This window comes from Neopsephotus bourkii, unplaced genomic scaffold (genome assembly GCF_033783945.1).
Source record: "Neopsephotus bourkii isolate Nb327-2 ecotype Australia unplaced genomic scaffold, CSIRO-AGI_Nbou_v1 NB_951, whole genome shotgun sequence".
Taxonomy (NCBI): Eukaryota; Metazoa; Chordata; class Aves; order Psittaciformes; family Psittacidae; genus Neopsephotus; species Neopsephotus bourkii.
The window spans coordinates 4,069,961-4,097,509 of NW_026901445.1; the positions used below are offsets into that span (position 1 = coordinate 4,069,961).

Consider the following 27,549-nt stretch of genomic DNA (forward strand, 5'->3'; position numbering starts at 1 on the left):
CAATATATAGTTATAGCATAACATGTAACTCGTTGAAACCACAGTGCACCCCTGTCAAATGCTCAGTATTTGCCAAGCTGAATTAAGCGGCATTTCTAGAACTGAAAGGGTAACTTTGGGATACCTCAAAATGGCTAAACAGCTCAAATAAATCAAGAGTCTGTATTTTGCCTCCTGCATTTGGCAGAAAAGAATACTTTCTTCTTTTTGTCACACACCCCAAAATATTTAGGATTATAATAATCAGAAAGATCAGGAACTCTTTCAGCTGAATACATGTACGGCAAAAATTTCAGTTTTGTATTCTTCTAAGCCTCAGATTTTGCTCTCAGGATGTGTCATGTTCTTACCAGCAAAAAAAAAAAAAAAAGGTTGCTCTTCTCTGGTATCCAGAGAGCAGAGGGAGGAGGAGTTAACTATTAAGATAGCAGCATTTTGTAGAGCTTATGAAGATGTTTATGAAAATTATTTCCTGTTACAAAAAAGATGTAGTGTCCAAAATTGCTATTCCCTTTGTAAGCACATTGTAAGAAGGATTCTCTCTTATCCTGGACAGACAGCCTCTGTAAGATCACGCAACCCTCTAGACACAACAAAATGACAAAGACATTTCTGGATGGTGATGCATAAGTGTCCCTTACACACTCTTCACATTATTTGCACTTTCTCTTTTCCCATCACAAGTTTATTAATAATTATAGATAGGTGATTATAAACATTAAAATGCCATATGGTGGAATGAGAAGTCCATATGGATCTCTGCTGATTGAGACATGGAAGACCTGCTTATCTCTTCATGCTTATTTTTTACAGTGTGACTTCTGTGAGACTGTGTGGTAATGTTCTAACATAACTGTTCATCTAGCAACAGGTACCTGTTTTATTCTATGGGTTAGGATGCAAAAACGTTTAATTCCACTCCTCTGAAATCTGCTTGAAAGAATCATTTATATTGTAGAAACCGGTTTATATTCCTTGCCAGCTTTTTGCACGCAAGTAACAATTTACTGATGTGATTGTGAAAGACCAATGCTCACTTTTAGTAAGGAGCAGCTTAATGTACTGCTCTCACATAAATTTTGTGAAAATTATTCAAGCTTCTCACAAATGTAATAATAAAATTTCACCATGGCTTTTTCAATGCATTCTTCAATATTCTGGTTCTACAAAACTGAAAACTATTTAAAAATAACACGTGATTCCGGGGAAAAAGTAAATGGTTTGCTTTTGAAATAACATGACAATATTTTAGTAGGAAAAGTCTGAAACTCAGAAACACAAATAAATGGTACCTATGCACAAAGAATCATACCTGTTATTAATGTGAGTAGAGGAATGAATAAAATGAAGCAGAACACAATCTTAAAATAATTACCATATTTACTTTTTATTACAAATAGTACACCAAGGTTTAAAATATAAATATTAAAATTATTGCACAGTTGGCTAACTAGCTTTGTTTGGCAGCAATATCTTACAACATCATTGTTCAATGATGTGCTCTGGCAGGTTAATCTGCACAAAATCTACTATGTGCACCTTTTCTGTTTACATAATAAATAATCCTACAACAGTAAGATAATTGTTCTGGAGTATGTATAAAACATCATACAGTAACACAATACATGCTTTATGAAAGCTGGAAAGAAGGAAAGAAGAGAGAGTATCTCTTAATGCTTCCCTTACACCTTTGACTCAAACAAATTTAAGCAACAGATATTTACCCTCCCATTTGCAGTCATTTAACAGAGGCAGTTCCAAGTATACATACAAATACACATATATTAATGGGATTTGTAATAAATAACTATTGCTTTTATAGGCAGCTTCAAATATACAATCTTCTGTATGTCTTAAAAAAATTAATGTCCTAGTTTAGTCCATAAAATCTGAGAGTTCATCCACAGGTAAATATCCTTAATTAGAATGTGACTCTGTGAAAGTCCCAAAAAGTTTGTCCCAGTGGGTGAAGTAAGGAGCATAGTTTGATTTGAATTTCAGATGATGGAGATCATGATGTGGTGCTCCTCCATACAAACCAAAAGGCACAAGTCGGTGAGTTGACCATGGAAGGTCGTATCCTGAATGGTCCTCCACTGACAACCAAATATTTACAAGAAAGAAAATAATTTCTGTCAAAGGATGGCATCCAAGGAGTACTGGGTTGATAGCAGCAAAAAATCCTAGTGAAAGCAATTCCCATACACTGGAATATTGTGTAGTAAGAGCAAATGTTGATACGTGCTTGTGATGCACCTTGTGGAAGGTCTTGTAGAGCCAAGGCACCTTGTGATGAATCAAATGCCACAGAAAGTACTCAAAATCAAACAGAAGCAGGCAAAGTACTACTTCCAGCAGGACCTCAGGCAGCTCTGGAGCTGTCACTGGCAGATTCATTGGTTTCCAGTACCAGTGGAGAAAAGTCACCGGGAAGATAAAAACAACATGGTGATACACACTTTGAATAATGCACAGCACCATCATTCCAAGAGTCGGATAGTTCTGCGGCTGGATTTTGTATTTTCTCAAGTTTGGTAGTCTAGTGCTTAAAAAGTCCAGTGCAATATATGGAAGACAGAAAGCCATGTATGCTGTAAAAGAAAACAGCACTGGGAAAAACGGAGACTTGATCAATGGCTTCTTTGCTGTGACGAAGTCCCAAAGAGGCTGAAGGCACAACCTGTCATGCCCTCTATCCATCACGCAGCTGAGCAGCAGCACTCTGTCTGGCAGGCTGCAGTTCATGCTGATGGCAGTCTGAGAGGTCTGCGAATCCTGCAAGCCTTTATGTAGCCTGCTCAAGGAAAACTCCGCCCATTAGAAATCCTCCTTAGCAATACGTAGCTTTAAAGAGGAAGTCCCCTTTCCTGTTATACAGAAGAGGTATAATGCATTACAATCTCAGAACAGAATTAGCTGCCTAGGGTAATCACTGGAGCTCTACAAGAGACTTGCACAATGGGAAAAATAATCAGGAATGCAGAATTCTAACACTGGCATTGAAAGAAAGAGGGCAGGAACATTTTCTGCTCCACTTGGTGCACACAGGTGAAAACAGCTGTCTCTTACTGATTTCAAATTGTGTCATCCTTTGTCTTTTAACTTTATAGGTCAGAAAATACAACCTATAATTGATTTTTTTTTACATGACTGTTATCAAAGATGTAAATGTACCTAAATCAGCCAGGATGTTTTTGGATGATTGTGCAAACACACATTTTCTTAATGATCCCTTGGGTTATACAACAGGCTAAGGCAAAACCTTAAGGAGATCTATACTATGCTTCCAGTCTGAATGTGGTAGCTGTGATCTATCCCCATCTACTTTTGAGGTCATGTTCTCCTTTATGTTCCTGTATCTACCTGACATGGCAAAATCCACCTGACTAGACTAGATACAAAATTGAGCCAGTGACTTTGAAAAGAAAATACATCCTCCAGTTGCTGGGAGGAATACAAAGTAAAATCTCTTTATGCTTCCAAACAGGTACTTAATGACAAGTATTATTGCATTATTACAATGTTCACATCTCACCAGCTCCTTGAGCAGTATGGTACGGAAATCTTTCTTTACCCAAGTATCAAGCTAACATGCAATTAAAAGTTCCACTGTTTAGACCTAAGTCCTTTAATGGATATTCCTTTGACTGTAGGCAAGCACACAGCAGAAGCCAGCAGGCTTGTCCCCCAACATTTCTAATTTGCTAAAAGTATTTTTGGGGTAAATGATGGAAGTTTTGATTTAACCACTAAGACATCACTCTTTTGTGCCTTAAAAAAAGGCAAACAAAGCTTTGAACATTTAGGGAAATGAAGCCTGCCATCAGCTTCCTATGAACTCACCTCTTTTGTAGGTATGGCGTTTATTCTAATACTGGAAATGAGCTCAACTTCCTGGATGACTTTATTAGCTTGTTCAGACGATTTTAGTTCTTTGCTATTCAGAAATTAAATCTGATGGGAATGTGAGACAGATTTTCCTTGCTTCGCAATAATTAAGAATAATTAATTAGCAGTGACCTTTCCTGAACTACGCATAAACTTCTCCTAATACTTAAATGTGCTTTCAGTTTCCACTTTTTTCTTACAGAGATTCAGCTCTTAAGGAAGTGCAGATTTTGTTCGCTCCTTAGACATGAAGGAGTTTACTGAAACAGCAACATTATTTGTGCTATTATTTAGGCAATCAAAAGTTCTTTGTTGGAGACAGGTATGGTAGAGCCTTCAAAGACTCTACTCATTGCATACACATTTTAGACATGGATTCAGACTCTCTGCTGTTGTGATACTGTTCTTTTGAACTCAATTAATTCAAAGTGTTCAATGTAGTGAAACTAAAACCCAGTGAGAAACATTCATCTAATAGATGAGGATCTATATACAAGATCTTCATTTCTGTTTTCTGATTGTATTTTATTCCGACCTCCATTTCACAATAAGGACATGAAAAATGCATCTGTAGCTCACTCACTGTCTGTTCTGAAAATATCCTTGTGAGAGATGGTTTCTGTTGATTTATGTACTTACAATCAGAAATCAAGCCTCTCAGATGGCACACGAGATTCTCTGTTCGGGGGACTGGAGCACTTCCCATATGAAGATAGGCTGAAAAATTGGGACTGTTCAGCCTGGAGAAGAGAAGGCTGCATGGAGACCTCATAGCAGCCTTCCAGTATCTGAAGGGGGCCTATAAAGATGCTGGGGTTGGACTCTTCATTAGGGACTGTAGTGATAGGACAAGGGGTAATGGGTTCAAACTTAAACAGGGGAAGTTTAGATTGGATATAAGGAAGAAGTTCATTACTGTGAGGGTGGTGAGGCACTGGAATGAGTTGCCCAGGGAGGCTGTGAATGCTCCATCCCTGGCGGTGTTCAAGGCAGGGTTGGACAGAGCCTTGGGTGAGATGGTTTAGTGTGAGGTGTCCCTGCCCATGGCAGGGGGGTTGGAACTTGGTGATCTTAAGGTCCTTTCCAACCCTAACTATTCTATGTTCCATTCTATGATTCTCTATTTTATTAGAATTATGCAGGGATTAAATTTATTCTATAATGTATTCCAAATCTGCCTAAAGGGACATTGACAAATTGCTCATCTGCCTTGAAGACACCCCTCTGACTAATCCCTAATAGACATGTGAAGTCCCAAGCAGTTTTAGAACCACTGCTGCCTATAAGCTAAAATCTGAAGAATAGGCATTTTGCCTGCAGATTAGGTCATAGAAAAATATTCTTAAATCCCTTAAGGAAAAATAACAGAATTCTGCAGTTTTATTACCAGTCTACCCTGCAACATGAAGCCCAAGCAAAGCGCAGAATGTGTAGAACTTGCCCCTTTCTGCTGGTGCTCCATGGGACAGCTCAGAAAAATGAATCCTTGTGCATCAGAAGGCAAAACCTCACTCTCCAGCAACACAGTTCATGCTGTTTGGCTTAGCCACCAAAAAGCACTGCTCACATATTTCCACTCCACTAACTCATGTTTCTTTGTCAGCGTAAGGTACAACATGAAGGCAAAGTGAACACTAATCCTTTTTGTATTTAATTCAGCAATACAACTCTGGCTTTTTTTTTTTTTTCATCCAACTTACAATGCTGCCAAACCTTCCCATATGTTACAGGACTCTAAATGGGTCGCAAAAAAATCAAGACTCCTGCTACAGAGTTTAGGTTGAAGGGCACATAGTTTGGAATGAGGCCCCGCAAAGGGTCTGAAATAGATTCCACATGAGCACAAAAAGCAAGCACCTACCCCAGGCTCCTCTGTTAGGTACAAGCTGCAAGGTAAACATCAAAACACTAAGTGGGTAGGAAAAGGAAGAAGAGACAGCAAGAGGGAAAACTAGGATCAACGTACTGAAAGTATGTCACCGAAACTAATGTCACGACAGGAGAGGCAAAACGTCCTTATCCCTCCTCCTCTTCTCCTTCTCAGTATTGAGGGGACTATTGTCGTACCAAAGATAAGCCAACATCCCATTGCATGCTGAGCCTTCTACAAGAAAGAAGGTGCTGGGGAAGCGGGTTGGGAACTTGGTGAGGGCAGTAGCAGGGCAGCAGGACAGTCACCAGAGCACAGGCAGGCAGCGGCAGCCCCTTCTCTCGCATCAAAAGGGATTGCGGTCCTCGCACCCTAACTCACCTCTGTCCGGGAGCCTGAGCGGGAGGGACGCGCCGCGCCGGACCGGACCGGGCTGCCTCGCCGTGCCCCAGGGCTCCGCGCGGTTCGGGGCCGGAGCCCCCCGCGCCCCCCCGCCGCGCCGAGATGCAGCTCCTCTGCGCGGGCAACAGCGCCCCCTTGCGCAGGAGCCGCGCACAGCCCGCCCGCTCCCCAGAGGAGGCTGCCGGACTGAATGCGGGCTTGCGGTTAACCTTACAGGGACCAGGAAATACATCCCGGGCTTTGTTACCACTCTCACACCTTTCTGCGGCAGGACAGACAGGTAGGCATAGATTTGTCACGGTGGAGAAGGAAAGAGGGGCTTTGCATATTTACATCTTTCCAACCTACAGTCCCCTTAGGTTTAGGTACACTGAGACTCAAATCTGGGATCTCAGTTCACAATATGGACATGAGTCTATTCCTCGCATCCCAGGTAAGCAACGTGAATCCTGAGCCCTTGGGTATACTGAGTACTTGAGTATTAAGAACACACACATTCCTCCTCAGTTTTGATGAAAACACAAAGTACTTTTCCTAACAGAACTAAAACATTTTCTGAATCAAAATATTTTCATACCTACACCGCTCCTCCCCACTCAAGCTCCACTGAAAACCTCCCCAGCCAGCACAGAAAGGAAGCTTAATTATGGGTCTTTTTAATGAATTCTTAACAATGGCTGTGGACGGAAAGCTGCCAGCAAAGTAAATAGTTAATTCTCAAGCTTTCCATTATCAGGATCAGCTTTATAAACAATAACCATCAGGAGAAGATTCCAAAAGTCTTTCATTCAGAATCCATAACTCCATAGTGAAAAACTGATTCACAACCTCGACCACTGCACATGTGCATCATTTCTGGAGGAGTCAGAATGCAATACAGACATTTTTCAGGCCAGCATCCTTAGAAAATAAGACTTAGGCAATCATGTTCCAGGTCTATCCAATTGATACTGCCCATCCAGCCTTGGTAATCTTTCATTTAATTGATGATTTCAGTGATTTTGTTCATAGAAACTTATTTGAAAACAGGCTATTGCAGAAGAGAGGCCATTATTAGCATGCTCATGATGGGCAATGCTGCAGCCTGACTTTGAGTTTTGTAAGACCTCAAAGAGACATTATAAGTACTTTAACAATAGGAAAATCTTCCACTGAGACCCATATTTTGTTATATACCAGAAAACCCATCCAGCCATCTCTCATACCTTAAAGATTAAAGCTATTTGTAACTTTTCATACTATTCATGTTTTGGTTTTTGGTTTTTTTTTAATGCCATATTCATCATAAAGAGTAATTTATGGAAAACTGGTTTATTTTGTTCCCAAGCTGGCAACACTGTTCCTCTTACAGGGCTCAAGGAAGCAGGAGCTTTTTTGTCATCTCTTCCTGTTCTGAGGCACTTCAAGGCTGTTTGAGTTGAGGTGTAAACTTTCATCAGTGTTACCACTATCTGCAGAATTACTGAACAGTATAAAGATGCTCTGCATTGAGCTAGTACATCATTCAGTACATAGCACCAACAAACATACATGCACTCTAGCATCCTTAGGCCTTCTGCACAAAATGAATGGTGTGAATATATTTGCAGATGACCACCAAAAAGAAACATTTTCCAAGTTCCAAGCTCACGTGGACAAACCAATGTTATGTCTGTGTAATCCTTGTATGCCCAGTTGTGTTGTACATCTCTAAGCCAAAGCCCTGGATCACACACTCACTTCAGATGTACACAGGACTTTGAGCCTGGCAATCCATCAGCTGAATGGGGACTACTGTCTTCTGGCTTTCCGGCATAGTTTGATCACATCACTAAATGCTGAGACCAAGTCAGCAGAAGGGGTCTGAGGCCCTCTGTTATGCCAGTGCACTTTTTATTATTCAAAGCTGACATTCAGCCAACATTCAACATCATATATATACACCTGTAACACAAAGATTATAGACCACGCACTAAGCATGTAAGATCTGCTCTGAAAGATGCACCATTCGTTGCAGCTCATTCTTATTACACCAAGATTCTCTCCTCCAAAAAGATGTTTGAGGTGTCTTATTTTGCACGCTTCTTTTCACTGACACCTCTCCAAGTTTGTGTCACACAGTGCTTGTAATGTTAGCACGCCAGGGAAGCACAACAGCTGACCATTCCCATAGCCACCCCTGCTCCAGCAAAACTCCACAAGTGGCTTTTGTGAAAAGTTTCCACTATTCTGGCTGTATTTCCAGGCTTACAAGGAGCTCACCTGCATGCAATGCCGACAACACATAGAATTTAACACACCTGCTTTTCTGACTGCACATCTGCTGTATACAGACCGTACAGCCTGAACGTATTTATGATGCAAGATGACAAAAGTCAAAAGCTGGGTCAAGCGTACCACAGCAGAGATTAGCTCCCTGCTTTACTATGTGGTTAAATGCTATTTATGAAATTACCAGTCTGTTAAGCAATCCAGTTACCCAAAGTTTAAGAATGGGATACAAGATGCTTTCCACCATGTCAGTGGTTTGAAAGGTTAGAAAATGTCTCTGCATTGTGAGCAGCTATTTACAATTGGTACCTTACTTAAATGTCTCAGAGAAGTCCCCCCAGAACAACATTAAAGTCCTTTTAGGCTTAGTAAAAGCCTCTTTCAGGACCCAAGTAAAATGCAAGCTTACTTGGCAATTTTAATTATTTTATTGTACTTGTTCTATGGCTGAATAGTTGTGAAAAACAGACAACTTTCTGGATTCTGTCCCAAAGATTCACGTGCATTCATGAAACAAGAAGTGAAACACAACACATCACTCTGAATTCCAAGCAGCTCTCTTATTTATTGAAATATTTCAAGCTTAACAAACATGATGCACACGGCTCTGGCTGTATCACATTCCCTCACAACCACTAAGTCAGCCGCTTTGGATTCCAACAGAAACTTCCTTTCAGCACAGCAAGGTGGAGCAAATACAGCTGCTACAAATATAAAGCAAACTTGGAGGCCCTGATAGGAATCACAACTGAAATAGCATGAACCACCTTTTCCTTAAATAAAGCCTGAGGATTCCCTGAGTCTGAATTAGGAATTACAAAGGAACAAGAAAACCTCCCCCCCCCAAAAAAAAAAAACAACCAAACAACAACAAACCAAACCCAAACCAACCAACCTAATTTTTGGCTTATGCATATTTTTGCTCTTTAAAAAAAAAAAATAAATGTTTGCCTCAGTCTAAACTACACTGTTTTCTATGCCATGTTGAAAAGGGGTTTTATTCTGTTGGGATTACTGACAGAAATCTGTGTTGAATCCAAGCATGGCACAGAGACGATCTGGACTGAGGCAACTGACTCTGGAGGTTGTTTGGATATCTACATTTGGCATTGAACTATTGTGTAATTCAGAGGAGCCAAAGTCTTCTGCATAATCAATGAAAAGAGCAAGGCACCTATACCACAGAGAATCACAGCTCCAAAGTCAGACCCCTAAAGCAGATGCTATTCCTTTCCCCCATTAAATGGGGACTTAGTCACCCATTGAGGTGGAAACTCAAACAAATGGAGACTGCCATTAATACTGCTAGGCTTCACCAGGATGTTGTCTGGTTCCTGAACACATAAGCAGCCAAGAAGTAAACATACCTTCAAAGCAGCAGATAGTAAAGGGAAAAGTCCATGCAAATTAAGTCACTCAAGCTATAAAATGAATGCTTTGGCTCTTCCCTAGTCAGTAGTATACTGAGGAACTTGTTTTTTTTAGTGGTCAGTGCAAAGAAAACAAAACACAAGTATGTTACATCATTGTCCTTGAAAGCCATAACCTATTGACAAAGCTATCTGAAAGTGGTACTACTTTCAGCTACTTCTCTTTTTACTTGCCCTTGCAGATTCCTGCAATGGTCCTTATCCATAGCTAGTATGCGAAATATGAAAGGCATCAGCATTAAATCAAGAAAAACGCAGCAGTTAATCACTACCAAAGGAGTAGATTTCAACTGACAGTGATGATCTTCTCTGGTTTCATGACAGTTCTTCTGGGCAATGCTGAAAGTCATCTAATGTATCTAGGTTGTATGTGATGGCTCAGATAATGAAGTCATTAAGTGCTTTTTAAAGGACCAGCACCAAATGGGTCACTGCAGTACAAGGAGTATTTCTGAAAGGTATTCAGAAACAGCAATGTACTGAGAAATGGCAGTGTCTTTTATGGACAGTAAAGTACTTATTGCTTTAACTGTCAAGCACCTGAGGTGCTGGGTGACCTAACTTGTCTTTCAGACATGTCACTAAATTTATATGCACATGACATACTCCTTTTGTGCAAAGCCACACTGCTGTTTTTCGAGTACCATACCAGTGTGTGCAAAATCAGCAGGGTACAGTGAGCATTTATGCAGGAGAGAGAAGTAACATTGATAAAAAGCAAACCAAATATGAATCTAATTCAGTGGTCATTGCTGGCATTTTAAAAATGCATCATAAATAAACAATGTAGCATTACTGCCAGAAAAGCATATGTTCCAAAAAGATGAATTTCTGGTGAGCTTTGACTGGTGAGCTATGACTTTGAAATACCATATTAGTTTAGACATACTTCCTAATCATGTTAATTATTTCATTATACATGCGGTAAGGTGCATCAAGGCCCCAGATGAAATCCAAATGTTCCCATTCTGGAATGTTTTTGTGGTAAACCAAGTTTGTGATTTGAGTGAGCAGCATAGCAACATCCTTTGGGTCTGCCAGCCAGTCATGTCCACCAGTCCACACTGCAGTTGGTACAGTCATCTCTTTTATTTTGTAGAAAGGGGGAGTAGACTGAGAGAAGGAAAGCAAAACCAAAAGCATTAGACAAAAAAACCCTCCACTGTGATACTACATTGCAGTGTAGCATACTAGCAAATTCAAGAAGAATGTCTCAGATTCTCATTTTCTCTTCCTCTCTTGGGCAGCTAGAGATGGAGTCCAGACTCAAGAGAAAACATAACTCTCAAGAGTCCTGCCACATTACAGCACACATAGCAGTAAAGATGTGCTTTGAGGAGCTTACAAATGAGTAGGGTAGCAGAAGTCTCAGATGCATCCCACTCAAGTTATTTCTGAAGCCTAATCAAGCACTAAAAGTGACTGGTACTCTGCAAGTATCATACTGCAATATTACTTATCACTAATTTGACAAGGGGCAAAATATTTTCAGTATTGCACACAGCAATTTGAAAAATACATGGAGATTAAACAGGCTGGAGACAAGCAATACATGTGTGAGTGTGTGTGTGAATGTTAATAGGCAAGTCTTCAGTCTGCTTACTGGGTGGCTCTTTAGCATGCAGCATAAACACAGCACCCAGAGAAGTGCCCAAGGAGTGGTTTTGTTTTTTTTTTTTTTTTTGTGACACTAAAGAATCATATCCATAAAAGATGCCTACCTGGTTGTAGTGAGCTGTATTTGCAGCCTTGCTTCCCCAGTCATAAGCTTTGAGTTCCCCAGTCTTCACAGCCTAGAAATAAACAAATATTCACACATACAAAGAAAAACTGCAATACTTCTATCTCAGAAATAAAAAAAGTGTAGGTAATCTGGATAATTGGCAGAGAAAACTGACACAAGAAACAGTGAAATGCCAAATATTAAGAAGGACAAGTGTCAACTGCTTTGCCCAGTGTCACGAGAGTGGGAAACACTGACATTCACCAGTGTTAGACTTTGTCCTTTAAGATTTTACACTCTTTCATAGCAACAGTAGGAAAGATTAAGGAAAATGCTTCAGTGTATCCAAAGTCAGGATGTGGCAGCTCCATGCCTACTTTTGAAATATTTACCTTGCTGTCTGAAGGTATATGAACACAGCATGAAGCTCTCTTAGAAATCTACTCTGAATGATTTATCTACTATTTTTCAGAAACAGAAGTCTAAATAACAGGGATTTGGGGGGGGAGGAAAAGGGGTAAAAGATCTTCACAAATTTCTTTCTGAGCCAACACTTGAAGAGCTACAAGATCACAAGCAACTCTGACCACAGCTTCCATGGCAAATGCCTTCCCTTTCTTGTCAGCCTGCAAAGCAAGCTTAAGGCACAATAATGTTAGAGACATAAAGTTGTGCACCGAGGTGAAATTCAAAATATACTAATAAAACATAAAATGAAGCCAAAGAGAATAGAACACCTGATCCTTTTCACTGGCTAAATATATAACTTTTAATCAAACCAGGGTTTGATGAAAGGGGAGCAAATACTTGTTACAGCATCCCTCTGAATTTAGCTTTTCCATTGTCTTGTTTGTTGGCATGATGTACTTATAGTTGGCCTGATGTATTTACAGTCAGCATGTCTCCAGAGAAATAAATGAAAGGGGTGAGCCACCTTAAGTCAGTATCATCAGTGAACAGCTGCCACTCTGAAAATCGGTAGTTCCAAAATTTCACTCAGCCTATGCTGCATATATATTTTTTCATTTTATTCAGTTTAAATATCAGATACATCAATATCCTACAAGCAAGACAGCCATAGACATTTTAGAGTCTGGAAACTCTACCTGGCTCCAGTGGATCATGTTTTGTACAGATGTCCCTGCAGGACAGTGTGCTGAATACACATCCACTCGACTCTGCAACAAGATAATTAACATGGTTTACTCCTCATAGTGCAGCACTTCTACCCATTATTGCTTCTTGAACAATACAAAATTTTCCAGTCCTCTTAAAACTGTTATAAACAAAAGTTAACTGGAACCATACCTATGGATGAGGTAAAAGGTTCAAATGTCTGGGGAATAATTACAATTAACTAAAGAACTTTAAATCCAATAATGATATCCCTTAAACATCTTCCATATATTAAGAATATTTTTAAAATGCTAGTGTTGTAAGAATTGGGAGCACATTAACTAATATTTAGATGGACCTCTAGAGAAACCTTCTGTTACTCTACATTTAAACTAGTAACTGTCAGTCCAAAGTGATTCAGAACCTCTTACACTTTGAGTTTAGATGTACAAAATACCCAGGGGAAGCTTAAATCCTGGCAGAAAAAAAATACTATCCACTATTAAAACCATTAAAACTGCATGTGCTGGGCAAGAAAACATCCAAAAAATGCACTTTTACTTTGATATAAATAAACCCAACCAAATAAACAGAAAATCACCTCTGGGTAAACTGATACCACCTTCTACCCATTTCAGGGAGTTAGAAACACTTTAAGAAGCATTGTGAAGAAAGGTGGTCTCATACTGATTTCTGTTAATTGGCTTTTAGACAATAAAACAAGTCCTATGAACAAGCCCTCTGGAACTCGGACCATAGATGAAGCCATCAGCAGGGTCAGAAACTGGTCCCAGAGAAAATAATTGCACATGTCCACCAAAAGAACAGAAAACTCTAACAGTTCTCTGAAAATAGTTGAAAACTAGATCTTTTTTCCTCACTTCATTGCAGAAGGAATTAAATACTTGCGCCATCATACTAATTAATTTCTTTTACCCACTTCCCCAGCAGATCAAAAATAATGTATTTTAGCTTTCCAGTAACATTTTAAAAGGTTAATTCTATCCATCATAACTGTACAACTAATCTATACCAAGAAAAGATATTAATCCAAACTCAGTATGATGAAGACGGCATTAGGGGTTTTCTAATTACATGTAAAGGACAATCAGTACAGTGATACACAGTTAATACTATGTTAAAGTTCGCAAGAACTTTGCTATTAAAAGTCACTAGAACACACCATATTCAAGTTTCTCTCATTAAAACCACATAGAAGAAAGAACAGGTTGCCACAAAGGTCATCAAGTATTCTGTGAGTGCAAACATGGGTAGCAAGCCACTTCAACAAAAAATTCTGAGGGAGGAATTGCTTCTTTCCAAACATGTCCTACAAAATAACAACATAGAACAAACATGTAATTGCACAGAATGGCTTGGGTTTAGTTTTCATACCACAACATTCTTGAGGTAATTATTTCCATTTGCCTTGGTGACAGGTGTGTCATGAAAATTATTTATCCCCTTATCAACCTTATTTACAGCCCAATCCAGAAGGTCACGGTTAGTGCTTCTGCTCCAAATGATACAGTCCATTAAATCCCACAATAAGCACTTGGGAACTAGGACAATCTTTCAAGAATTCCAAACCTGACCTCAAATCCAAATCAATTTTAAATTCAGTATTTTACAGAATACTGTACACTGTCTTGTCATCAGAATCAAAGTATGTTAAGCTGTGTCTGCTAATGTTAATGGCTTTGTAGCTGTAACTTCCTCTCTTCAAATCATGTAAGAAAAACAAGTCGCATGAGTTGTGGTGGCCACTTCCTCTTGATGGGTATTTTTAAAACATCCAAGGATTTAAAAATGGCTCACTGAGAACTTCCTTAGAAGTGACACAGCTCTTTAAAGATAAAACTGACCCATGGGTTTCTCATTTGTCATGTACTTCTGCACTTTAGCCTTTTTGCAAGTCACCATGAGAATCAAGTTCCTCAGCACAACATGAACATCTGCAGAAGGCACTGATCAGCTACTGTTCTCATGAAACAAAGTTCATTACACAAGGAACAGGAGATTACAGCTGTTAGTATTGCTTTTAAGTGAACTGCCTTTGGAGCAGAGAACTAATAATGTAGAGAGACATGTACTTAAATCTGTACAAGGTACATTAGAGATGGGCGTATCTCCTACAACAAACAGCTCTGTGTGGGAATCTCCATGGGTGGTGGCAAGAAAAGTGATGGTTAAAAATGACACACAGTGGTGGGTTCCCAATGTCTGACTTCAGGCACTCACTGCAGCCTGCTAGTCTGCCTACATACCCTTTGATGTTTATAGGGAAAGGTAAACTCCAGAGCATGACTCACAACATCTAAATAAAGCTGCTGCTTTTACATCATCCTCTGAAGGATCCTCTTCCAATACTAAATGGTTAATTGTGAAACAAATCTGTTAAAGGTCACGACAATTCAGAAGTATTCTGTATTTAAAGCTATCATGTGACTCTTCTAAAACACACTGACTAAATAATCATGTGATTTCTGTAGCTGAAATTCTAGAAACATGGAAAAACATGGTTTATTCCACCTATTAACTTATAAAATATTACTTTAAATGGATGCAAATTGTCTCATTAGGCAGTATAAACCCAGAAAAGTCACTGTTTACTTCCACAGCATTATTATGGAGAAACTGGGCAGTATTCTTGTCAAATATGTTACTCTCTAATCACAGCTATTAAGCCTTTGCTATGCTGTTTTCAATTAGAAAGGGAGGCATCTCATTTGGCTTAAAACATTTATGCTAAAATACAAACCTTGAGTAGCAGGTCAGGAAACGCTCCCAGTTTTGCCAGAGGGCTAGTGACAAACTTGACTGTAGCTACTGGTGCCAAGGCAAAGAACATTTTGATTTTCTTAGCCAGCTGTGGCAAAGTTGAAAAAGCAATGAAAGCTGTAAATAACAAGAGAATAATTAACAAACCTCACTGGTGCAAGTTAGAAGGGAATTTTAAGTGGCAATGATTCTATAAAATCTAAGAGCAAGTGCACAAAAGTACTTTAATGGTTCGATTGTTTTATTTAGGATGAGTTTAGATACTGCAAATTAATCTAGTTACTACACAGTACAGATTAAATGAGGCAAATAAGAACGATTGTTTTCTTCTGAAAAACAAATTCATGCTAACTCACCTAACATTCTTCTAGCTCTTTCTCTTTGCAGGTCTAAAAGCACCTGAACGAGGTCTCACGTACAGCAAAATATTCTGTAAATGGGATTCTTTATTCTACACATCTGATGACTCATTTTATTACCCATAGTTCATCAATTTATTTTAATAGAAACTGTAGCTACCTGTGACTTCAATTTATCTTTTCAGCTTCCCACTTTAAGAAAACACAGAAAGAGTAAGTCTTTCATTTTAATGTTGACAACTATTCCAGGAAGCAGCTAAAAACCAGAAGCAGTAGATTTCAAATGTCCTATTTTTCCACCATTAAACCACATATGTGGAACTTGATATAACTTCAAACACAGTATATTCTAATAAATGCATCTCTCACATACCCATTGTGGTGCCCTGTGAATGACCAACGTAAAACACTTGTTCCTGGCCAGTTTTCTTCAAAATAAAGTCCACTGAGGCTGGAATGTCATACTTAGCCATTTCATCAAAGCTACAAAGCAAAGATAAAAAGTCAGCTGTGTAAGTACAGTTATCAGTATGCAACAGCTGCACAAAGCTTCACTGAACTGCAAATCAGTTGCCTGGACATAAAGAAAAGCTTCCTTTGGATGAAGCAGAACTGTGTCTACACACCAAGCATGGGTAAAAGCAAATTCTACTTACCAGGCTGTCTCTGGATACTATACTGACCATGAAACCCCCCTTTACTGCCCCTGCATATGTAACAGCATATGTGATCAGAAAAAAAATATCTTGCACATTCACAGTGTGACTGAACTAAGATGATGGGCAAAGAGAGGAAAAGAAGCCTGCTCACAAACAGCATATGTAGTAATCTAGCAAGACAAGGATACCTGAAAACCCAGAATTCTTCTTGCTTCACTGTGAAGTGTGTATGCTTTCTGGACCAGGTGTTCCCTCTGCTGTTTCCGAGCCATACATCATAGCCAGCATCTGCCAGCATAAACCCAAGGCTGTTGTAATCCAAGTTTGTGATCCAATTGCTGGCATCTGCAAGCAAACCATGCTGCAGAAACACGGCAGGCCTTGGACCTGAAAAATAATGCATTTACCATAGCTTCCTGTTTACCTGTAATTGAATGCCTAGGAATAATTTAAGTGAGCTATTGAAAGCCTACTTAGATTTGGACTTTGAATATTTAATCTACTTGACTTAATCTACTAACTATTTGTATATTATTCATAGCGCCATGAATCATGTGCTTTCACAAAAAGCTACATTTTATCATTAGGAATTTTAAACTAGCAACTTGTTAGTTTTCAAACTAGAGCAAAAGAGTCCTTGAAGTTCAAAACAGACAGCAGATATGCAGCAAGCAAACATGAGAAAAGTGGGAACTACAGGAAAAATATGGGTACCCTTTACAACTGTTTCAAGACCACAAATACTCAGTGGCCCAAACAGACACCACTAAATTACTTATGACTCTTGCCTTGCCCTTAAACCTGGAGAAGGCATTCCCATATATGTACTACTGAGATCTTTGTTTTCCAGTCAAGACAATGCGAAACTAGATGCTGAGCTGTGGAAATCTCTGCAGCTGGTACCAATACTACGTCTATGTAACTCACTTCCACTACCAAAGCTCTGGCAGAACCTGAAAAGCAGTACAGTAGCCAACAGAGGAATCAATATTTCAAAGGACTTTCTCCCCTTGACTTAAATAGTTAAAAAACCCCACAATCGACACCCAGGTAGAAAACCTGACTTCCCCATCATGAAAAGGGAAATGACATCCTTATGTGGAATACATATTAAAAAAAAAAAATAACAAAAAGATCTACACAAATAAAATAAACTAACATATAATCCCTTAGAAAGCTTCTTACCTTCAGAAAATACAAAGACCTTTTTGGGTCTTGTAGTAGCACAGGTATTTTGAGCCTTTTTTCTGCTTAAATAACTGAAATCTGATATCACGGTAACTTTAGTTCAATGCCAGAGATTACTCAGGAATTACCTCCTCCAATGACACACTATTCTATTACAATACTAAATCATGCAGTACTTCCTCCATTGATAATTTAGGCTTGGACCTTTTAGCAGAAGCAGCCAAATCACAACCATTCAGTCACCTATACTCTCCATTCTGGGTCATGTCCATAAGTGTTTGCTGCGAGTTATAAAATCTAAATAAGCAATATTCCTCCCTCCTAGCAACCTCTATAACTGTGATCACAAACGTATTCAGTGTCTGCTTTTTCCATTTTCTTAAAAAAACATGTGGCACACTGTCCCTGCAACCAGAGCAAATCTCCATCAGTGCCAAAGTGGCACTGGAGACAGTAGAGTTCAACACAACTGTTTGCTGCAGTAATACTTCATTGCCTTATGAACAGTGTGCAAGATTTTTGAAGCCTAATATTAAATTTGTTTTCAGTAATGTTCCCTTTTAGCTGTGATACCTTCTTCCCTTTTATTAAACTCAGATCAATGAACTTCTCACTTTTTGAAGAACTGGCTTTCCTCAGGCTGCTATTTGCATGTTTCATAATGTAGGAAGGGGAAAACTGCTTAACTGCTTTAATGCTCCAATTCTGTTCTCTATTAGCCTTCAGTTTCTGCCAGTTCTTCTTTCACTTCACCAAGCAGTCACCAGATCTGCACATGAATTACACAATCATATAACAAACTGACTTGCACAATAATAATTTTGTGTATCACCTTTAATCCTAAAACTCCCAGGGGGGAAATGAGAAAGGTAGGTCCTTAAACTACCCTTTCCATGGTAGAACATTTTGTTCTCTTCACTGCACCCCCAAGAAGTTGAAGACAGATTTATCTCCATGCCCTCCTTACACATGTTATGCATGAAAAACTAAAGCAAAACATCATGTGATACATAATTCCAAGGGATCCCATTCACATTATGCAGGTATTGCAAAAGAAGAATTATGGCATACATACGCCGAGTCAGCAGTAACACACCATTGGTATCTTTCTGAGAAAAGATACCAAGTCTATAAAAACTTAAGATCAACATGAACTTTGAAATCTTCATTCTTCTAGGAGATCATACTTCCCTAAATGTGCTCAATAATCCTTGTTTTCAAAATCAAAGCACTTTGCAAAACATGAACTTGGGGTCGAGGGTGTGGCAAGGGGAATGTGGAGAATTCCCACAGGTCAGGAAAACTTCTGTTTGCTTATGTCACTGAAGGATTTGACAAGATCAACAGGTAAAAAGGCAGCCTGTTTTTTTCCTCAGGGCTTCCCTGCAATTCTTAAGTACAAAGACACCTGCCAGGTTTGAGCAGTCTCATCTATGCACTGATCTTCATAAACCCACCTTGTGAGAAACAGGGCACAGTGCAAACATCCTAACTCATACAAAACCAACAGATAAGGTCAGGGAGACCACTGCTTGGCCACTGGCAGATGAGAGCAGTTTTCCATAAGTCTTGTTCACATATAAGGCTACAGGACAATTGATTTCTTTTGAGCTCCATGTTTTTACCTCTTATCCTACCTTTTTTCAGTTGAAAGGGTCCTGAGGCAGTCCTCAGAATATGCAGTTTCTATACAAACAGGCTACTGCTGTTGTACGCATGCAGTTGTCAAAAGGATCATTTATAAGGGGTGATGACAAGATTTGATACCAAATTCAGCCAAAGGCTGATACCAAAGGCTATATGTTTCTTCTCTTCTACCTTAGCCTCACTTTGAAAGCATTCCATCATTCGGCCCTCACAAAACGCTTTGCATTTCTTAAGTTTTGGCTTACATTCCCCCTATCCTTTTTATCCCTTACCTCCTCACTTCTACACCCCATGCATTCCTTCCATGCACCTTCCAGCTTTCACAGTAAATCGCACAGCTTTTAACAGTGCTCTGGCAGCACATGCCAAAGCTCCTCCCAGTCTCCCATCAAATCACATCCATGAAACAATTTGGTCTCAGCCAGCTCTTGTCAACTACCTGTTACTTATCTCAGTCTGCAATACATTTTCACATGTATTGTACTCAAGATGCGCTGAAAGGATTTTATCTTATCCCTGCTCATTGCGGGGGGGTTGGACTAGATGACATTTGCAGGTCCCTTCCAACCCAAAATATTATGATTCTATGATTCTGATATTGTTTAAATAAGCTTAAGCAGATATGTAAAATATGACACTCCGGTAGCACATACTATTGGTCTGGATGTACTTATTGCAAAGGCAGCTTCAGAGAGGTTAAAATTAATGAATGAATTCTTATGCAGAAATCAGACAGTAATTATTTTGTGAACATTCCAGTGGGAACTCCTGCAGTTCAGTTATGTTTCACCAAAAGCTGCACTGCCCCTACTTCTGAAAATGGTCAAGCATTTTTAACAAACTTATTTCTTATAAAGAAGCATTTTTTAAAATGGGGTTTGAAATAACACAACAATTTTACAATCAATCTCTTTCCAAGATACTTCATGCCTTCAAAAATACAATAAATCTCAACCTTTACTTTCCACTTCCTAGAAAATCCAGGCTGCTAAACCCTCACAAAAACAAAAGATAAATATAAAACAACAATAAAGGGCTTGCATTAATGTCACATAAAGGAAATGCCACGGTAATACAACCTTCTAACTCCTTCTCCCTTCCTTTACTCAAGTCACTCTACATATGCCTACTCTTACTTTGGCCGTAAGATTCACCAGTAAAACATGCTAACTGTATATGTCATATGGTCTTTAAACCTTTTCTGAATTATTGCAGGAGAAAAGTTTTATAAATCAAAGAGAGCTTTTTTATGACTTTCCACTTTCCCAAGCAGAAATAAATCTTACCTTTACTCCTTTCGTAGTCTTTTCTTCCATAAGGAATTCTGTTAATGGAAAGGATATACCCATCTTCTGTTGTCACTTCGTACTCCTCACTAGGATATCCTCTGAAAGTAATAATTTGACTCTGAAGAAAAAAAAGAAACCACTTGGGAGTCAAATAAGAAAGAAAAGAAACCACTTTGGAGTCAAAGTCCTCCTCAGTTCATTAACATGTACAAAGTACTCTGGGTTCCTTCTGAAGATGGGATGTGAAATTAGTCTGTGGTAGGAATCTGCCCACCTATTCAATGCAGACATGTTTTCTTATGGACGGTGACAGTATGCAGTCAGGAACTAGCCAGAGCACAGACTTTATCCAGGGAATTTAGGGAGACTCCCTAACCTGTCCCTGTCTACTGTCAGGTTAGTTACTCGCTGCTTACACTGAGAAAGGCTATTGAAGTGTTGGAAAGGAGATGATAAGAGGACAGAACACCACAAAGCAGACTTGGCAGACAAAAATTAAAACTGTCTGCTCTCAAGGAATGCAGAAACTTCCAGTAACAAACAGGTGAGGAGAACAGAAAGCCACTGGCACCACACTGGCATATGGAAGAGAAGGAGGGAAGAGTACTCTCTCCTGAAAGGCAAGGCTTCTTCAAAACCATTTTGGATTTACATCTGAACTTTATATTGAATTTTCTGTTATACACAGGACACAATCATGTTTAGGCAATGTGCTGAAATGAGCCAGAGCTTTTTTTAAAACAGCAGCTTTAAAATATTGAGGTCACGCTCTTCACATGTGCCAGCTGCTGACATTGTCACCTCAGCTTGTAGTTTCATGTGCCATTTCTAACTTACCTTTCTCCTCAAACCTTATTCCTGTTACAGAGATTTTACTTTGCTGACAAGCCAAACGAGACAATAATACAAAAATAAAAAAGCACACTTCTTTAACACTATGATTTCATGAATAGGTTTATCTCCTATCTCTTATGTCTTTATGTTATTTTCCTTTGATGCAATTCCATTAGGACAAAGACTACTTGCTACTTAATAGGCTTTATGACACCAACTGTGCCTTATGAAAACTTAAGGAATGCTAGACATTTCTGTAGCTTTACTCTTAGGCTGCTGGGCAAGGAAAGAAGGAGCATTTAAATAAACATGCTAATCCTTTTAAATATATCTTTAATCACCCACAACATCAACATTCCAAAATTATTTTAAGGCTATATTTCATTCAAATGCTACTAGCCTTAGACTAAATGATTATTTTCAGTCCTCAAAATGATAACTTAGATGATGCTGACAACTCAAGCACTTCTTTCCTTACAGACCTCAAGCATTTACAGCCTGAAGTACCTTCTTGCACATGTGAAAATACGACACAGTTTAGATGGGGCAGAGGAAAGAGCAACTAATACCAATTACAAACAGCAAACTTTGTCTGGAGTTAGCTGTTGCAGCGAAAGAAGAATAAAGTTAGGAGAGTAAATGCTAAATGGGAATGAAGGCAGTTGTGGGTAAGAACACAAGAGCATTGTGCTAGTAGCTCAAGTATGCTTCGTAAGCATGCACTTCTGTAGCAGTAAGAGTGTCCTGACAGGTCTGGATCAGAAAATATGTGACAGAAAGATCTGTACAGGCAGCAACGGACCACGAAGGACCTGGAAGGAGAAGCGAAAGACGACATCTAGCCGAGGGCCGAAGCAGCAGCCAGCTGACCGCTGGCCTGTGGCTGCAGTCCCCGGGGTCTCACTGCGGCTGTGACGGGGGGAGGGACCGGGTGTGCGGCTCCGAAGCCGCGGAAGGTCCGCAGACCGCCCGGACGCTCCTCTGCTCCCGGCCGCTCGCCTCGCCCTGTTACACCCACGTCCGCAGCCAGCGAACAGCGCTGGGCACGCGTCGGGCACGCTTCCCTCACGGCCGCGCCACTCACGATGTTCATGTTCGTTTCGGGGTCCACATTCCTCCTCCCTCTGGCGAAGGCGCCCGAGCCGGCGATGCTCTGCAACAGAACAGCGGCGACCACTAGTCCCCGCATCCTGGCTCTGCGGAAAAGCGAGAGGCCCCGGCTCGCCGTAACAGTGAAACACAACTCGAAGTTGAGGCAGCAGCGAGCGGGCCCCGCAGAGCCTTATGTGCAGTCTCCGCCGGGCTCAGTGGCCGGCACGGGACCGCGTCACAGGGGCGGGGGTTACTGCCCGGCTGACAGGGCGAGAACAGGGCCGGCCGCGATCAGGTCAGCGGCGGGGCGGCAGCCGCCAGCCAGCGACTGAACAGGCGCGGCCGGGCTGGGCGCCCGGGTGTGTCCTGCGCCGCTTCGCGCCTCCCCTCTTCGGGTGACCGCGGCCCGGCAGAGACGTACTGCTGCGCCGGGACCTGCCTGCGCCCCCCCGGCCCCGCCGCTCCTAGCGCGGTTAGCCGGAGGAAGGGCGCTAGGCCGGCGACGCAGCTCAGGCCATACAGCGCGGCCTATCGGCGGCGTCAGGGGAGGGCCCTCCCTGCAGCGCCCCGCGGGGCGGAAACCCGGCCGTGGGCAGCTGCTGCCGCTCCGTGCTGGCGGGCCAAGGGTACGCGGCCTTGAGCTGCCCGAGCCGGTGCGTTTCAGCGTTCCTCAAGTAATCCCTGTGTGGGCACCCCCTGCGCCGCGGGTTCCATTGTCAGAAGTTTGTCAGCCCTGAGAACGGCTCCCGTGATTTTTGCTTCCCAGTCCTCTTCTTCGTGTGCGTGTGCTCCCCATCCGAAGCTCCGGAATCCTCACGGTGCCGCCCTGTCTCGATCGAGCCGCAAAGCCTGCGGCGGCCTCCACGGAGAAAACAGCGGCAGGAAGGAAGAGGTTTAGCCTCGTCTCCCACGGCCTCTCTCCGCAGCGATGGCATCCCCAGGGACGCCTTTAGTGACGAAGAGAGCCGGTCCTTTGTCAGGACTATAAAGCGTTGTCAGCAATCACTGTTGTCGTTCCACAAATAGATTATCTATCTATATCTATCTATCTATCTATCTATCTATCTATCTATCTATCTATCTGTCATCTATCATCTTTGAGCACAGTCAAAATATGTCAAATCTAATACAGATGGGTTTAAATTACATGCAAGCACACGGTTCCAGCAGTATTATCATCACAGCTGCTTGCAAACCTGCTTTACCTTCATGCACTGGGGCAACTAATTGGCATGGCATTGCATACTGTAATCTCCCTGAGAAGCGTGTCTGTGGTCAGGGCATGTGTGACCAGGCTTGCAAAAACTTGGACCAAATTCAATCCTATAACATACATATTCATGTTACTAGGTGCGGGTCCCGAGTAATATTCTCAGAACAATACAGAAACCTGAAACAAAATACACAGTGGTAAAGCAGGAACGTGTCAAGAACAGAAATGTTTCTGTTTGTTTAGAAAGCATTAAGATTTTAAATGAAGCTTTCATAACGTCCCCTTGTTTTGATATATGGATACATGAGTTGGTACAAGTGACATGACACTATGCAACTGTTTGCATTCCTGGATTCTGTTTCTTCAGGACATATGGTTTTAAAGAACTTGGGTAGCAAAAATATTGCTCAGTGGTTCACTTGGGTTTTCTGTCAAATTAATTACAGGGTACCCTTCCCCTGTAGGCAAAACCCAAGTTATAAACCGCCACAACTGCTGCTGTCCAACACAGTAATCACATGCTAAACCGAAACCAGCATAAAATAGGGTATTTGAGGTGAACCTGTCGTTTATTATGGTATAGTTCATTTACATTACTTTAATAATGAAAACTGAATTTCAGGCAATTGTTTTGCTGGGCTACTAATACCAGGGGAAAATTCTTTGTTCAGCAAGGATCTATTTCAGCTCCAAGGAAATTTACAGGTACAACTTTTCTCCCTAAAATGTGTAGGTATTTTCGAAGCCATTTGCTGTTCTTGCATATGTACAGAACACTCAAGTAAACAAAGTCTTTGTATCAAATATGAATGCAGTTGTTGTTTCCAGCCCGTTTCTGGTCAAATGTTTTCCAAGTTCTTACATTTGCTGCTACACCACACAGCTCTCCCAGGACAACAATCGGACCAGCTGTCACTTTCCTCCAGGTGAAAGTAGCAAGGCTGTAGAAGTATTTCTGATTTTTCCTGTGCTGTGCCAAGCATGTCACAAAGATGGCTGTAGAAAGGCATTGCATAATAAAGGCATTGCATTCTCTTTCACTTATTCTATTTTAAGCAATTTCCTGCACTTATTCAATAAGTATTGTGTCAAACCAAAGTGTATTGATGCAACTAAACCTGTAAAAATGTGGGTACAAGGGCAAATGTTTACATTCCAGAGGAAAATTACTGCATTTTCCCATATGTACCATGCTCAGTACCAGGATAAACAGACACCTGGGGTGGAAACAGAGACAAAAAGCCCATAGATATTTACTACCACAGTAAATCATTAGTGTCCACATTTGATTCTGGCCTTGCATAAACATTTTAAATACATTTTTCTACAGCTACCTGCAGCCTTTATTTTCCACAAAGTACATGAATCTGTGTAGATACCCTAGTCCTTTTTCCTTCCCAATTCACTGCCTCTTTTCACCACTTATCAAATACCTAATTGCTAGGACTCTGCATGCTACTCAGAGTAGTAGATGTACTAACCTTTAGCTCTGAAACATCAGGTTCAACACACACACACACAGGGCCACTTAAACACAAGAGGGATGTAGTTACTAAGGCTCTCCAAATTCTTGTAGAAACCAGGAGTTCTCATAGATAAGATTGTTTTGTTTTGTTTTTGAAAGAAAGGGAATGAATGGGAAAGGAGGGAAAGAAGGAAAAGAAGGGAAAGGCGAAAGACAGCCTTGTCCTGAAGAGTCACTATCTGCCAGGAATTCAGTCTGTGTGGGCTGAAAGTCCTCACACTGAATCCTTCTCCAGGTCAAGGCCTCCCCAGAGGCTTGTGGGCTGCCCCGGCTTCCTTGGACAGGCTGAGGGTATCTGGAGCCAGCCAAACAGAGCCATGACGTTATCAAACCCAGAGGATAAGCATGGCTTACCATCAGACCTAGGGGTTCACTCCGACCTACCTGAGTGGTTCGTACACACTTGTGAGGGTGAGGGTACAAGCACTTCATACCATAGAAGACAAATTTATAGGCCAAAATCTAAAATTCTTGAAAACATACAAATTGGCAGTTAGTGATTATATACATTTATAAATAAAAACATGGAATACTGTTACTTCTTGTTTGTAATTGCAAAGATTTACCATGATGGCAGCAGCAGCAGTTCTGAGGTGATTATGAGGTTTGATATAAATGACCTTCTGGCTTGTTATGACAGAGGGGGAACCTTGTGCATACTCACCCGGAAACCTCATAAAATGAGGGGAGCTGACATTGTCATATAACAGGAACAAGGAGAAGCCTTGTGAGGCTCCCTTACATGCATTTTTATTTGCTTATTCCTACAAAGGGGGGGGGGGAGGGCTCAAATTCTACAGGTATTAATTATATAAGGACATTAGAAAGTATTTAATTAAATATATTTCTTAATAAGATTCTCTCACTTTTTAAATTGAATGTGTTCAAGAATGGAGAGTGGTTCTGTAGTATTAGTTGAAAGATCGTGTTTATGGGTGAAGAAGAAGCAAATCTTATATAGATGGGTAAAACAAGGTTTTTTGTTAGTATAAGGAAAATCTTCATCTAATGAAAGAATTATCATTAGTCTATAACTAATTGTTAAAGAAGGAAAGTAATAATGCAGTTGGAGGACATATACAGAAAATGTCACAATAGTAGTAATACTGTGGTTAAAACTGTTATGCACACATGCACACATGTAGACTTCTTTAGTTTCTATTCCTTCCCCTTCCATTTGCTCCTCTGGGCATTCAGATCAGCAGCTTCAGAATGCTGAGGGAGCAACACCAACAGTCATCAACCACTGGCATCCTTTCTTGGGAGGAGCATGATGCCAAGGTGGTGGTTTCTTCTTCCTCTCCGCAGCATCACCTTTGGGTCATTTTCTGGGGCGGTCATATGTTTGCTAACGTGCTTTTACACCTTTCTTCTTCTTCAGTAGTCTGCAGCTTCAGATTCCATCCAAATTTACTATACATAGTGCTGTTTACATACGTTAGATATTATTTCTTTGATCTCTTTGTTACCCCTAAAATCAACTTTAGCAAGCCATTTCTGCATATATATATATTTTTAAGCTAAGTGTTCAGTGAGTTGTTTATATCCATAGGTGCTCCAGTACCCATGTACATGTTAACATGTAGCCCTATAACTACCACTGCTGTTGCTAGCAACTGGCCATAAGCTTTGCACTGAGTTTGCATGGCCTCAGGACCAAGGCTTGCCAGGCCTGCTCTGTATGAACTTGTCCTGACCTTATTGCAGCTTTGTTTTGCTTGGCGCAATTGTGATAGCACTTTCTTGAATTGATTGTATCTAATTTGTTTTACTTTTATCTTTGCACAGTACAACTGCAGTTTGCATAGAGAGCAGCAACAAATAGTTGCTCTAGGTGGGATGAGATATTTAGTACTCTCACACAGTGACATAACACAGAGAAATACAGGCCTGGTACAACAGCAGATACCTTGCAATGTGGAAACAGAGGATGGAGTGCAGGCAGGGGCAGTAAGACATTGTGTGACTGTTATGTGGATAACACAATACCAATAAAAAGAAAGCCTAGATCATGATGCAGAACTGTGCAAAACTGCATCAGCAGAGGCAGGAGGGAGAAACGACCCTTCCCTAGCCTAGGCATGATAACCAGGTCTGCCTATACTAGCCTGAAACATTCTCCTTATCATAGATGCCTCTGCATTTGAACAAAGTAAAAGCTGGAAGCTATTAGGAGCTGTTACCACATTCTCCACAACACAGAGTAATGCATGGCATGGAGCCAGGCTAAAAAAAGCAGCTTAGTGAGAAGTTTCTATTCCCCACCAAGTGGCTCTTCTGCTT

General features: G+C 40.6%; 2 protein-coding genes across 2 annotated transcripts; both read right to left on the minus strand.

The window, feature by feature from the left end:
- Positions 1-1,384: 1,384 nt before the first annotated feature.
- Positions 1,385-2,986, minus strand: CH25H (cholesterol 25-hydroxylase). Its single transcript, XM_061358852.1, has one exon. It carries the CDS (start codon positions 2,743-2,745, stop codon positions 1,918-1,920), a length of 828 nt encoding a protein of 275 aa, XP_061214836.1. The 5' UTR covers positions 2,746-2,986; the 3' UTR covers positions 1,385-1,917.
- Positions 2,987-10,567: 7,581 nt separating this feature from the next.
- LIPA (lipase A, lysosomal acid type) lies at positions 10,568-22,974 on the minus strand. Its single transcript, XM_061358856.1, has 9 exons — positions 22,521-22,974; positions 20,600-20,720; positions 16,667-16,865; positions 16,193-16,302; positions 15,441-15,577; positions 13,863-14,009; positions 12,670-12,741; positions 11,562-11,633; positions 10,568-10,953 (listed from the first exon to the last, which is right to left on the minus strand). The coding sequence occupies exons 1-9, from the start codon at positions 22,623-22,625 to the stop codon at positions 10,720-10,722; spliced, it is 1,197 nt and encodes a 398-aa protein (XP_061214840.1). The 5' UTR covers positions 22,626-22,974; the 3' UTR covers positions 10,568-10,719.
- Positions 22,975-27,549: the final 4,575 nt, after the last annotated feature.

What these genes read in the sequence shown, in the direction of transcription:
- CH25H (XM_061358852.1), bottom strand. Translation starts at nt 2,745, where the DNA reads ATGAACTGCAGCCTGCCAGACAGAGTGCTGCTGCTCAGCTGCGTGATG.
- LIPA (XM_061358856.1), bottom strand. Translation starts at nt 22,625, where the DNA reads ATGCGGGGACTAGTGGTCGCCGCTGTTCTGTTGCAGAGCATCGCCGGC. An exon ending in CCGAAACGAACATGAACATC is followed by an intron (nt 20,721 to 22,520) that starts GTGAGTGGCGCG and finishes TTTTTTCTTCAG; the next exon opens with AGTCAAATTATTACTTTCAG. An exon ending in GAAGAATTCTGGGTTTTCAG is followed by an intron (nt 16,303 to 16,666) that starts GTATCCTTGTCT and finishes TTTGCTTTGTAG; the next exon opens with CTTTGATGAAATGGCTAAGT.